The sequence below is a fragment of the Leuciscus leuciscus genome, assembly GCF_965113295.1.
Source record: "Leuciscus leuciscus genome assembly, chromosome: 23".
Lineage (NCBI taxonomy): Eukaryota > Metazoa > Chordata > Actinopteri > Cypriniformes > Leuciscidae > Leuciscus > Leuciscus leuciscus.
The window spans coordinates 3,292,025-3,306,261 of record NC_138747.1 but is presented as its reverse complement, the minus strand read 5'-3'; the positions used below and the strand labels follow the sequence as shown (position 1 = coordinate 3,306,261).

At 37.0% G+C, this 14,237-nt stretch overlaps 2 protein-coding genes and 1 long non-coding RNA gene across 9 annotated transcripts in view; 2 read left to right on the top strand and 1 right to left on the bottom strand.

Moving 5' to 3' along the window:
- kcnab2a (potassium voltage-gated channel subfamily A regulatory beta subunit 2a) overlaps positions 1-12,961 on the top strand; it is a 103,765-nt gene extending 90,804 nt beyond the window's left edge. For all 4 annotated transcript variants that reach the window (XM_082155934.1, XM_082155935.1, XM_082155936.1 and 1 more), the window contains 2 exons: positions 3,153-3,241; positions 7,876-12,961. In XM_082155934.1, the coding sequence (XP_082012060.1) occupies positions 3,153-3,241; positions 7,876-7,965 (179 nt within the window). In that variant the 3' untranslated portion in view covers positions 7,966-12,961. The remainder of the gene's footprint in view (positions 1-3,152; positions 3,242-7,875) is intronic.
- Positions 60-2,576, top strand: LOC309488040. Its single transcript, XR_014201988.1, has 2 exons — positions 60-929; positions 1,917-2,576. It is a non-coding gene; the product is annotated as an uncharacterized lncRNA (long non-coding RNA).
- megf6b (multiple EGF-like-domains 6b) overlaps positions 12,496-14,237 on the bottom strand; it is a 67,434-nt gene continuing 65,692 nt past the window's right edge. For all 4 annotated transcript variants that reach the window (XM_082155756.1, XM_082155755.1, XM_082155757.1 and 1 more), the window contains one exon: positions 12,496-14,233. In XM_082155756.1, coding sequence (XP_082011882.1) covers positions 14,205-14,233 — 29 coding nt within the window. In that variant the 3' untranslated portion in view covers positions 12,496-14,204. The remainder of the gene's footprint in view (positions 14,234-14,237) is intronic.

Genomic DNA, 14,237 nt, shown 5'->3' with positions numbered 1-14,237 from the left:
TTAAAATGTAATATACATCTACCAAAATCATTTAATTTAAATAATAATAATTTTATTTTTTGTAGTAATTATGTTATCTAAATAATTATAACAAATATTCCAAAAAAAGTATGTCTTATTATTTTACTAGTTATTTTTATTCGATTTTTATTCGTAATAATTTGAACAAATAGTCCCCCCAAAAAAAGTCTGTCCCAAATAAAAGTGCAAAAACTACTTCACATTATAAAACAGCAAATAAAACTGTAAAACTTTAGTTTTACTTTAGTATTATACTAATGTTTTTCACATTACTTGTGTTTCCACCAATATATCTTACGTGATATAAATGGTATCGTGAAACACATTTCTATCGTCATACCTCTATACCACCGTCACACCGCGGTCGGATACCCTTCATTACTCGGGTCCATAAAGTTTCAGGAAGTCCCTCATCTTTCCGACCTTTCCGAGTGGTAAATTGGCCCTGTATGTGACAGCACACGCTCCGTGATTCATCGACTGCGGGACGCAGGGTAATACAAATCTTGACAGGACCTCAATCCCCAAAGCAGCGGCCGATAGAATCACGTCCCCTTCCCTCACCTGGCCTTTAATGCAGTCGTACATTACGTTTCGCACCTCATTACTGGGATGCCAGCCCCTCCCAAACACTGCAGATCCCACTTCCCCCGCACAAGCGTGTCCAATCGATTCACAGCCGGTATACAGCCACCGCTGCTCATTTAGACGACTGCCAGGGAATGTAAAAATAGTGCTGCGGGTCAGGTCTGCTGTGAGGGTTAATGAACTGCACACGGATGTAAATGGGCAGATGATTTTGAGGGATGACATCATCCAGTGTGTTATTGACAGTGTTGAGGACGCTGGTTTTACACAGCAAATTATGAGTGGCTAAACTACAGTGAAGCTTTTAGTTAACACTAGAAGTGCCAGAATTCCATAACTACTAGAACTGCCGCAAGCGGTCATTTTGACCGCTAGATTCTGAACTCTATATCTTTAATGATACATACCCAATTGAGAGATTAATGCATTTATTGTATTAGGATATATTTTAAAAACAAAACAACACCAAACTGTACATTTAAACAAGTTTAATTATACATTTATAAATAATATCTGTAGATGTCCTGAACAAAATAACGGAGTAGCCTATGTTTTCATGTTTCCACTGTTCGATCGCGCCCGCGCCCGCCGACACACACACACACACACCATATTACAGCATTGCAGTCTTGACATTGCAGCCTGTTCATTATAGCCATAATAAAATAGTCAACCTAACATATACAAATTCCACTGCTCTGTTTATATAGTCAGTATAGCCTCATACAATTCGTACCATTTTGCACGTGTGAAGAGGATGATTTTTTCCGTCGATACTGGAACGTGAGTGAAGTACAAAGCCTATAATAAAGTAGTTTAGTTTAAAATAGTTTACCATCCAAATACATCGCAAATGTTGAAACATTTTGATTCTAATTAGAGAATTACGTGAGCCTAACGCCGCTTACTTTCACTTTCGCTTATAAAGTATTTCATTTTGGCTTGTTTATAGTTATTTTTTCATTCTTGTTCTGTTCTGAATATCATTACATTTAAATTATTTGTTGTTGAATATGTTTTGTGTATTTTTACCACATTTTATTGTTGTGTATGTTGGTATAGCCTATAATAATACTGCGAAATTCAGTGCGGTCAATATGACCGTCTATGGCCGAAATAGGTAAATATGTTCATTTGTTTTTTTGCCTTATGTGCAATTTATATGAAAAACATTTTAAATGAAAATACAGACACTTTTAGGAAAAGTCAGGTACCGGCAGGATTTTATTTATTTTTTCAACAAAGTTATTGCAGATATAAAATTCAAAAAGGTCAAAATGACCGCCATGGCACTTCTAGTGTTAAAGTTGTTCCATTAAGTTGCTAACAAAAGTAGATAACAATATTGAACATCTTTGCACTATAGATATTTGAAGTGTATATATATAGTGCAAATATCTATAGTGCAATAATTAATGCTATGGAGTATTTAACTAAATTATTTTGTTACAGTGAAGTGCAAGTGAAAATTATGTTATAAATTGATGAATCTGCCTTTAAGTAAGTTCATTGAAACTGACCATCTGAACGAATCGATTCGCTGAAATGAATCATATTTCCCATTGCTAACTGGGAGAGAGGACATTCTAGGAGAGTGTTTGGTTTTAGCCTCACTTGCGTACAGTGCATTGTGACGTAAAATCTGCTGATGGCGTGTTTTGTCAGGTTACTTGTAAAGCTACGTTGTTTTAAAAACATGAAGAAAAAAAAGTTAGTTAATCCTCAACACTAGTTTATGCAATTTAGCTTATTCCCAGAAATCTGTTGTTACAGTGTCGGCGTGATTGTATACCATTTGCATTTGTGTGTGTGTGTTCAGACAAAGCAATCTGTTAGGGCTAAATCCATTAAAATCCACTGTAGTCTGATTTACCCAGAACATCAGAGCTGACACAGTGTAGCCTTGAAAAATAAGAACACACTTCCAAATGGCTGTCGTTTTACAAACACAACCACCCCCACACACACACACACACACACCAGTACAGTAAACACACTGCAGTGCCAACACACGGAATGCCAGCGCAACAGATGGCACACACACACACACACACACAATCAAACTCCCAGGAGGGATTGAAATCCCCACAGAGTTTCCTTCCTGTCTGTGTGTGGCGCGGTGTTGCATGGACCGTGTTTAGGGAACGGCAGCGGTCAGCATGGCTCCTCTTCACCTCCTCTGCGCTCCTGCAGATATCACTCCTCTTCCTGCAAATAAAAGATCACGCGGCTCTGATTTTGAGCGCTCGGTGTGTCCTGGTGCTGGGAGCCATGGTAACAGAGTGGTCTGGCAACTGCTGTGTGTTTTTTGAGATGCTTCAATGTGTGTAGGAGTGGGAGAACTAGCTGCTTTAATTTTGGAAATGGCTTAATTTGTGTGTATATATATATATATATATATATATATATATTTCATGTTTTGTTTTAAACGTAACATTTATCTCTTCGTGATGGGTAGATTTTGCTTTAAGGGTGGGGTGTGCATATGTTGTGAATGATATTATTTATGCTGTATGTTCAACATATTTGCTGCCTGTCTCCAGCGTGGTGCCTGAGAAATGAAGGCGTAAGCTCTGTGCTCCTCGGAGCCTCCAACACGGACCAGCTCATGGAGAATATAGGAGCAATACAGGTGAGAATGCAAATGAGTGTGTGGCAAGTGTCAATCAAATGCTAAGCTCCGCCTCAAACCCGTTATTGACCAATCTTAGTTTACTGCAACTTGCAGCCATATGGACTTTTCATATTTCCAGGGTTCCCAGAAGCACAAGTCATTATAGTTGGGCAAACTTTTATTGTGGTGTATGGAAACGACAACAAATATAATTTTTTGCCTCAATAGCAAATCATTTATTTTATTTTTTATTACGATAGCATTTCTATGACTTTCCAAAAGAGGAAAAAATATATATCTGAGAGTGATTACTTTGGTCAGATGAGAGAAAGATGACAAATTTGCCTTTACACCTTCAGCCGTTGTAATGATGAATAATAATTATTAATATTAATAATTAATTTGCTTAATTAATCAAATTTAAGTAAAAATACACAGTGTAGAGATATAAATGTACATTTAAAAAAAAATGTAATCTGTAGATTTAGGATGTTAAAGGGTCTGTAGAGTGCTGGATTGATTGAATCAATAGATTTTTTTCCATTGGCTTTTGGATTGTTGCAGAAAATAAGCTCTGTGAGCAACAAAAATGTATAATTCTTACATGTTTTGTTCATCATGATAATCTTTACAAATGAACTCAACTTTTATACATTTTGAAGCCTAAATACAATCAGCTGACGTAAAAAGCTAAACGAACTATACCACATGACTTCAACGTCATCAACGGCACTTCAACGACACTTTTTATTTTACTATAACCTTTTACATAAATATTTTTTTCTACTTAAAAACTATAATTTCGTTATTTTACTAACCCAACTAATTAGTCTTCCGGGCTTTCCAATAGGTTGCACGTAAGGGGGGGAAAAAAGTAGCACGATTCTTTCTGCCAGTCGGGCTGCAGCAGAGAAGCTGTATACAGCTTTGGAAAAAACGCCCAAAATTCCGTGATGGGCCAACGGAAGAATTCCATGAAATGATCACGGCCCCTTAAGTCAAGAAAAAGGTTGTTGTCCTGCAAAGACATGCGGGACAACAACGGGACGGTTGGGTTTAGGAAAAGAAGAATGAGACGGTTGGGTTTAGGAAAAGAAGAATGAGACGGTTGGGTTTAGGAAAAGAAGAATGAGACGGTTGGGTTTAGGAAAAGAAGAACATGACGGTTGGGTTTAGGAAAAGAAGAACATGACGGTTGGGTTTAGGAAAAGAAGAATGAGACGGTTGGGTTTAGGAAAAGAAGAATGAGACGGTTGGGTTTAGGAAAAGAAGAACATGACGGTTGGGTTTAGGAAAAGAAGAATGAGACGGTTGGGTTTAGGAAAAGAAGAACATGACGGTTGGGTTTAGGAAAAGAAGAAGGAGACGGTTGGGTTTAGGAAAAGAAGAAGGAGACGGTTGGGTTTAGGAAAAGAAGAATGAGACGGTTGGGTTTAGGAAAAGAAGAACATGACGGTTGGGTTTAGGAAAAGAAGAATGAGACGGTTGGGTTTAGGAAAAGAAGAACATGACGGTTGGGTTTAGGAAAAGAAGAACGAGACGGTTGGGTTTAGGAAAAGAAGGAGGAGACGGTTGGGTTTAGGAAAAGAAGAATGAGACAGTTGGGTTTAGGAAAAGAAGAACATGACGGTTGGGTTTAGGAAAAGAAGAAGGAGACGGTTGGGTTTAGGAAAAGGAGAACATGACGGTTGGGTTTAGGAAAAGAAGAAGGAGACGGTTGGGTTTAGGAAAAGAAGAAGGAGACGGTTGGGTTTAGGAAAAGAAGAATGAGACAGTTGGGTTTAGGAAAAGAAGAACATGACGGTTGGGTTTAGGAAAAGAAGAATGAGACGGTTGGGTTTAGGAAAAGAAGAACATGACGGTTGGGTTTAGGAAAAGAAGAATGAGACGGTTGGGTTTAGGAAAAGAAGAACATGACGGTTGGGTTTAGGAAAAGAAGAACGAGACGGTTGGGTTTAGGAAAAGAAGGAGGAGACGGTTGGGTTTAGGAAAAGAAGAATGAGACAGTTGGGTTTAGGAAAAGAAGAACATGACGGTTGGGTTTAGGAAAAGAAGAAGGAGACGGTTGGGTTTAGGAAAAGGAGAACATGACGGTTGGGTTTAGGAAAAGAAGAAGGAGACGGTTGGGTTTAGGAAAAGAAGAAGGAGACGGTTGGGTTTAGGAAAAGAAGAATGAGACAGTTGGGTTTAGGAAAAGAAGAACATGACGGTTGGGTTTAGGAAAAGAAGAATGAGACGGTTGGGTTTAGGAAAAGAAGAACATGACGGTTGGGTTTAGGAAAAGAAGAACGAGACGGTTGGGTTTAGGAAAAGAAGAACATGACGGTTGGGTTTAGGAAAAGAAGAACGAGACGGTTGGGTTTAGGAAAAGAAGAAGGAGACGGTTGGGTTTAGGAAAAGAAGAATGAGACAGTTGGGTTTAGGAAAAGAAGAACATGACGGTTGGGTTTAGGAAAAGAAGAATGAGACGGTTGGGTTTAGGAAAAGAAGAACGAGACGGTTGGGTTTAGGAAAAGAAGAAGGAGACGGTTGGGTTTAGGAAAAGAAGAATGAGACGGTTGGGTTTAGGAAAAGAAGAACGAGACGGTTGGGTTGGGTTTAGGAAAAGAAGAATGATACGGTTGGGTTTAGGAAAAGAAGAACGAGACGGTTGGGTTGGGTTTAGGAAAAGAAGAATGATACGGTTGGGATTAGGAAAAAAAGAACGAGACGGTTGGGTTTAGGAAACTTGACACGCGGGACACGATCCCCGGTTCCTGGGTGAAAGTCCTGTGTTGTTTGACCCATCCACCACCCCAACCAACCAACCAGATTTTTGGCCTTTCTTACTACTCGCTACCGTAGTCGCTCTTAATGCTCACGAAAAACAAACAAACAGATAAACATGTCCGTGTACACAAATCAATAGATTCAATTACGTGACCATTTCACGAACTGTCGTGAGACTGGGCTGGTCTGACAGGGTGGGGGGGGCGTGGCATCGTCCATCGGCACAACCCTAGTTTGAACACATTCGTTCATTCATTGAACACATTCGCACATTCGAATGCGTTTTCAACTACCTCTGGAAGTGGTTAAAAGTGGACAAGCTCAAAACATTTTAGACCTCATTTACACTTGTATTTAGCGTCGTCCAGTTATGATCCAATCGACCAAAACACCTTCTTAAATACCAGGTGTAAATATGTCCTTAGATTTCAAAAACTCTCTCAGTCTTTATTTACAAAAACATTTCTGCTGAAAGTTTGAGTTTGATAGTTTGCAGGAGAGCGATTCTAAACACAATGAGGATGTAAAAGTTTTCCTGTTCAAATGATGACGTTCAATGTCCTGACAGCGTCTGTAGTCTTATTTAGACTCTTGTTGGCAATCGCCTTTTTCAAGACAACTAAAAACCCTTTAAAAAGTCTCAAGGGGGTATTACTGATGTATTTTGAAAGCATCTTGATTTTGTGTTAACCACAGACATTATTTCAGGCATTTAATCAAAAACCACTTTCCAAAACCCTCTGCTTTCAGGACTACGGAGCACACAGTGCTAAAATGCTGACTTGTTTCTGGGTTTAGATATTTTTAGTTATTTTCGAGTGTAAGTGAATACAATCGTTTATACATTTATCTGTTTACCTCTGTCGATTGTATTTAAACTTGTGAGTTTAAAAAAAATGTAGTCATAAAACAAGCCTCATAAAACATTGGAAAAGCACTTATAGTAACACAAGGTACTTATGTTTTGAAAATTCTTGCACAAACGTTTTAGTTAATGGCGATCAAATGAGGTTTTTCTCTTTTCAGTTGGCTGTGAGAGGCATTTGCATCCATTCTGAATCAAACTGGCATTTTAACCGTGTTACTGTGCAGTTTAACAATATAACAGCATGCTTTCCAATCTCATAACAAGAATAATCCGTTCGATTTTAATCACTTTATGAGCCCATTTTACAGCATATCATGGTGTTCACAGGAATCTCCGGTTCATTCCTAATGGACGTTCTGTAAAACTCATCCGAGCGAGCGACTGTACTCTGAGTGGGCGGAGCTTAGCAAAGGATGAGTTGCTGGCTGTGAAATGTTATTTCTGTAAACTCAAATAATCAGGGTTTTCACATTCATGGAAAACCTGAAGATATCGAATATAAATATTTTGAACAGGACATTTGAATGAAGGCATTAGTTAGTGCGACTGTAAAGTGTTTAATCAGCTCGAAATTGGTCTTTTTAAATGCTATCTTTATAAATTGATTTTTTTTAAATCCTAATCTTGCTTTCATGAGGAGCAAGAAAGTCATGCAAATTCATTGATCAAAATTAAATCAATGAGATTTGATGAGATCAAAATCATTGATCATTGATCTGGGAACCCTGATTAGAAATCATTAAAAGTTTAAGTATTCACCTTTATATATTAGTGCTTTCAAATTGATTAATTGCGATTAATCGCAACTAACATAAAAAAATTGTGTTTATATAAGATATGTGTGTATATATTTTATTTAAATGAGTGTGTGTGTGTGTGTGTGTGTGTGTGTGTGTGTGTGTGTGTGTGTATATATACATACACACTTCCCCCTAGTGGCAAAGGGTTAATAATGTTTGACCTCACTCTTTATATATATATGGAAACCAGACTCAGTTTGCAGCTCTTTCTGCAGGTTCTTCCAAAGCTATCCTCCTCCATCGTGCACGAGGTGGACAGTATCCTGGGAAACAAACCCTACAGTAAAAAGGACTACCGCTCCTAGTGTGGAACCAGACGGGACCGGATGCTCCGCACTCACCTTTGCCTGATCCTCCGTTAGCTTCAGCTTTTACTGAATGAGTACCGGCCGCATGAGACGGGCAAGCACCCACAAACCCTGGAGAGCAAGACTTTTAGAACACAAAGGGCAAGAAACACGTGAAAAATACACAAAACAAACACATTCACTGACAGAGGGGTTGAAATGCAGCATAGAGATATGTGCTTACGGATTCATCCGTGTTTACTCTACAGTCAAGGTACTTTAAAATGAGATCACTAGGGTAATTAAGAACAGAATTAAAAAATATGCTTAAAACATTTAAAAAATAAATAACATGCTTGCTTGGTTGCTGGAAATATAACATTTTTGTTTGTTTGTTTGTTTGTTTTTTTTTTTTTAAATATTGAATGCATAATAACAAAAATGGAGCTCAAGCTGAAATAGGTAATCAGTTGCACATGATCCATAGCCACTCATGTGATCCATTTGGGTTTGCTCACCTCGCTCACACCGTCGAGGTGTCTCGGCCCAGAACTCTTCACTGTGTCGTCTGCGTTACGTATGCACACGCCCCCTCCGCAGGCAAACCAATAAGCACTTTAAGGGAACATCAGAGGGAGTGGCTTTGTGAAAACTGATTTAAACGCAGCTTCCTCGCTAGTGTGGAACGGGGCAAAAATCAGTGGCTTTCGCTTATTCTGCACAGGGCATTGCATCGTCTCGGTGTCCGCTCTTCTCTGTTTAGCCTCGCAAGGCGGCCCTGGCTTCTCATGTGTCATTTCTTTGCTAACAGTTCTGCAAGAGACCTTCTGATGTCTGATCACTCCATCAGATGTTGTGCTTGTGGAGGGCAGCGCTCTGTTTGGTTGTTGAAGAACGCTGGAAACTGACGGCGATGAGCCTCCGAGGTCTTCCTTCCACAGTAACCTGCTCCTAGCACACACCTTTAGTGTACTGATATTACAGTTACTCTCACTGAGTTAGTAGATTTTAAGTGTAGATTGAATGATCTGAAGTATTAATGGGATACGCATGCTTCAAAAATATTTAATGCGATTTACTAGTTTTCAGTCTGGAGAGTGAATGTTAGGAAACATATGTTTTGGTCATATTTCACCTCAGAATCAATATCGAAATGAGATATATGGAATTATATAAACCATTACAATTTTTTTTTTCTTGCTTTCTGACATTATTTACCTGACAATTAAGCACATTTCCTTCTCAAATTATGTGTATAAGTATGTTTAAGTTTAATTGTAAGTAGATATGGTAGTGTTTATTGTACCGATTTTAATGTAAAAATTGAGTAATAAGAATTTAATAAGAATATATATATATATACATACATAGCGTAACAATATACAATTTGAGAAGGAAATGTGCTAAATTGTCATGTAAATAATGTCACAAAATAATACAAAGTCCTAAAAATATAATGCAAAAATAATTGATTTTATGGTGAAATATCTGGAAATTTATTCATAACGTTCATAAGGCAAATTCATTGATGATTAAAACGAGTAGAAACATGGGGTGGCGGAAGCCTAATGGTTATAAAAAATGGACCGTTAACACAAAAGTTGAAGGGTCAATCCTAAATAAAGTTAAAACACAGTTCTGCTTTACCACCCCTGCGATTGGACATCTATAACTAGCACCAAAATATATATAAATAAAAATCAGTTTGATCATATTCCCTGCAGTTTGGCTGGGGCTTACAGCTGACGTCACCTGTGGCCTTCACCAGCACAGGGACATGGCAGATGTTTTTAGCCAATAGAAAAGCAGACTGTTTAAATGGCATTATCTCGCCTACCCAATAGGAGCAAAGACCTGTTTGTGTCAGCAGCTCAGGGACTGCAGTAGAATGTCTATGTGTGTGTGTGTGTGTGTGTGTGTGTGTGTGAGAGAGAGAGAGAGCTACATCGTCTTAACATCGTTTAGAAGCAGAAGTGTCTGTTTCTTCATCTCATTTCTGGACACTGGGCATTTCTTGTATGTACTGGTGATGATACATGTGGCTGAAGCCAAAGATTTATCCCACATCCCGTCAGTAACGTGACTCCCGTGTCCTCTTTCGGACGGAGAGATGATCGGTCATTTAGCAGCATGTATCTGGTTTTTAAACTGCGCATCTTTCTTCACTTTGTATTCACTCTTAGCAGCGCTCTAGAAATATTAAGTACATATATACATACTTAGTGCAAGTATACATAGTGCACCCAGTATGAATGATAAGCAGTCTTTAGATCTTTTTTAAATGGAGGTCGGTCACCAAACATCGATCAATAAGATATTTGTGAATCTGAGCAGTGTTTGATCAAACTGGCCCTGATCGAGCACACGGGAAATGCATGAGATTCATTTGGAAAGCATGCTGGATCCCGGATCAATGCACACAATCGGCTAGTGCTGTCCTCATATCCCATTTTCACAGATAATATTGGCAAGATGGAAATTACGTGATTTTTTTTTTTTTCGTGCAGTTCTGAAAAGATGAGCTTGCTGTTCTTCATGACAGTGATTAAACTACTTTGCAGATCAGAATCAAATTTAAATAACAAAACATGGATGCTGTGTGCTTATGGGAATTAAATGTGCTCCATTCATGACTTAGATCAGCTTTAAACACAGTTGAATGTTGAAGTTGGTGTCCGTCCATCTCATCTGTGTGTTTGTGTCTTGTCTGAAGAATAATGAGCGCTTGGAGCCACGTACATTTACTGTGTGATGATAACGGTGCAGTTATTCCCAAGATTTGCACTTTATTCATTAGGCACTTATTAATTGGAGATGATTTACATTTATAGTGTTAATTATCTTCCTTTTACCCCTTTAAAGGAATGTTTCAGTTTCAGAAGTTCGATTACCACAGATCATCTTTTCAAACAAACAAATCTTCTTTTTACAGTATTGTGCTTAAAATGGAAAGACGTGTTAATAGCAGAAATGTGCAGCTGTTCATTGTTTTGTTCAAAGAGTTTGACTTTATTCAAGCAGATTGATGTGTGGTTATGTGTGACTGTCATCATTTATAGATTTTTTCTGGTTTCCTTCTGGACATTTACAGGGTTTACTTTTTTTCATTACAATAATGAGAATTTGGGAAGAATTTTCATCGGGATAATTGTATACAATTAAGCATACTAATAAAATATAATAGATTTTCGGGTCAAATATTATCTGGATTTTTTTTTTTTTTTTTTTGGATTCACAGAGTAAGGCAAATAAATTCAATAAAACAAATTAATTGATAATTAAATAATTATAATTTTTTGAATGGGGTGGTGTTAGCCTAATTGTTATAAATGATGGGCACGGATAGTATTGTAAGCAGTTTTGTCACACTAGTATCAGTATAATGTTGAAGTCTTCACAAACAGTGTATTTTAATGTTGTCTAATATGTTTCAAATGAGAATTTGGGGAGAAAATCTGATTAATTTTCATGAAGATAGCGTCACTCAATAAATCATCCTAAAGCCATATTTTTTCTTTTCTTTTTTTGCAAAATATAATTAGTCAAATAAATCAAATAAATTCAACGATGATGATTAAAAAAAAAAAAAAGTAGAAAAATATAATGTTATAGCCAAATGGTTATAAATGTGTGACAGACGTGTTAAGTAAGCATTGTTATAATTTTTTTGGTATCAGTTTATTTTACAGTGTCCTTGTTACATGTACTTACCATAATAACAGTAAATTATGCATAATTACATGCAACTAACCCTCAACGAAACCCCAATCCTAACCCTATAGTAAGTACATGTTGTTAATTAATATTACTCAGTACTTAAATATACTTTAACACAGACACCTTAAAATAAAGTGTAATCATTTATTTGATCACTGGTATGCTGATACTGTATAACGTTGAAGTCATTATGGTTTGACTTCACAAACAGTGTTTTAATGTTCTCTTGCCTCGTAGACTTTCATTCTCCAAACTGAGCAACGAGTGGAAATATACTTCTGTCCCTAGAGCTTCAGTTCATCGAACCTGAAACATTCCTTTATATTTCATTGTGTATCGTCAGCAAAATATTAGTGCACTGAAATATCATCCAAACTGAATTGCATCACTTAAAGTGTGTGTGAGAGAACTAATGTGATGAGCAGTAGATTTGCTTTAGTTTCAGGCATGATGTGTTAGTTGTTAGATCTGGCGGAGCGGCTTTGAATGGACTCGTCATGTTCGGTGTGTTCTGTTGATCAGTGTCGTACACGTCAGCCGTGTTGTTCCTTAACTAACTTTAAAGGCACTTTGCCGTCTGATAGCATCTGGTGATTTCATCAAGAAGCCGTGAATATCATTGACAGAATTGTTTCCATGCAGTGTGTAAAACTGGCAGAATTTTTAGTAGCGACATCTTAAGTTGTTTAAGAAAAGCAGGGAAACGTGTATTTGCTATTAAATCTGTAATTATCAGTCCAGCCATATAGATGAACCCTCATCTACAATCCATATTTTACAGGTCAAAGGTTATGTGTGTAGAAGGTTTTTTTTTTTTTTTTTTTTAGTTCCCAAGGAAATAATTTGTAATGTTCAATATTTTGCAAGGATAAAGACAAAAATATGATTTTATTTTTTTACCATTCTTCGTTGCCCTTCGGTGGTACTGACCTGACGATGATGATGATGATGATGTTGATGATGACGACAGAATACAAAGAGCAATTATTTGCACTGAATATGCATTTTGGAGAATTCTGTGAAATGTATACAATGGCAAGCTACATATCCACGCTTCGTGGAGAAATACTGTATGTCCAGTCAGATTTCTGTATATAGTTTGACCTTTGTACATATATATAAATATATATATATATATATACATAAGAGTATTCATGGTCCTGATCACTCCAGCCTTTGGTTCTTTATTTTCATCGAAAGGCATTTGCTGACTGCATTGTGCTTGAATCTGAATTTAGACATGTACAGCGCCAGTATCTATGAAATGACAACTATAAAATGATGACAATGAAAAACAGCCCGTTTGTGTATTTGTCTTCTTGCTGTGGAAGAAAATATAAGAAAATATTACTGCCAAAACTGAGGCCAGAGTAAAAAAGTTCTCAACACTTTCCCTGTTATTTTCCAGGTTTCCGGGTTTTTACTATAAGCAGAATCTCTGTTTCTTTCTTTTCAGATATTTATACAACAAAAATGTTTCAAGACCCCCAGATTATTGTGGAAATGATCAAAAATGCTGGCGGAGAAAGAATTATGTAATTTAATATGAATTTTTTCAAGACTTGCACTCAGGAGTATTAAGATACTCGCCATTTCTCTGCAAATATTTGTGAAGTTTAAGTGTGAAAAAATATTTTCAGGTTCTCAAATTTTGTTTTAAGAACAATCTCAAGAAAATAAGATTATAGATTATATAATACAACATTACCTTTTTTTTTTTTTTTTTTTTTTCTTTAAAAAAGTAAAACAACATCAGTTTAAAATGGCAGTCTTTTATTCTGAAATAGGTTTCTGAAATCTGGCCCCTGGATTAAAAAAACTTGACTCCACTTTTGAAACATTTACACATAACATGCTTTCTTAAATAATAAAATAAAAGTCTAGCATTCCAGAATGAACTTTCTTGGGGCGTTGAGTAAAAACTATTTCTGTAAGAGGGTCACACGTTAAAGAGTTTACATAACATTTACAATTGTATATTTGTATATTGTACAAAATATATAAATAACTCAAACTTTATACAAAAACAATCAAATGCTAAACAGAAAATGAAGCGATGGAACGGATGAAAAACTGCACCAGTTCCAGATGTTTTCTAATATAAACATATTTCACAAACAGACGCTCCTTTAATAAAAGAACATCATGAAACGTCATGTCATGTACAATATCTTGACATCCACATGTTTTTTAATCAAATGTTACAGTAAAACAAACAGTTTGGGTTCAACAATATTAGTAAACAATGAGTGACATAATCTGGGATTGTTTTGGAATTTTATAAAAAACTCAAAAAGGCACTTTTCTCCTGTTTCCAGTCAGATGTGAATCCTATATCACAACAGTTCTTCAACAGATGATGTTAAAGTCCCCTGAAAGAAGGAGGAAGGCTCAAGTATGAAGTGTTTGCGGTGAGTAAAGTGCGTCTGTGTGTTTGAACGACCACTTCTCGCTTTTCCACGGCCAACACGACCTCCTGCTTGTTACACACACTCGTGCTTCCATGTAGTCTTCATCGTGTGTGTGTGTGTGTGTTCGTGCTATGAGGAGTCGAGCTCTGGAGCTTCACCTAC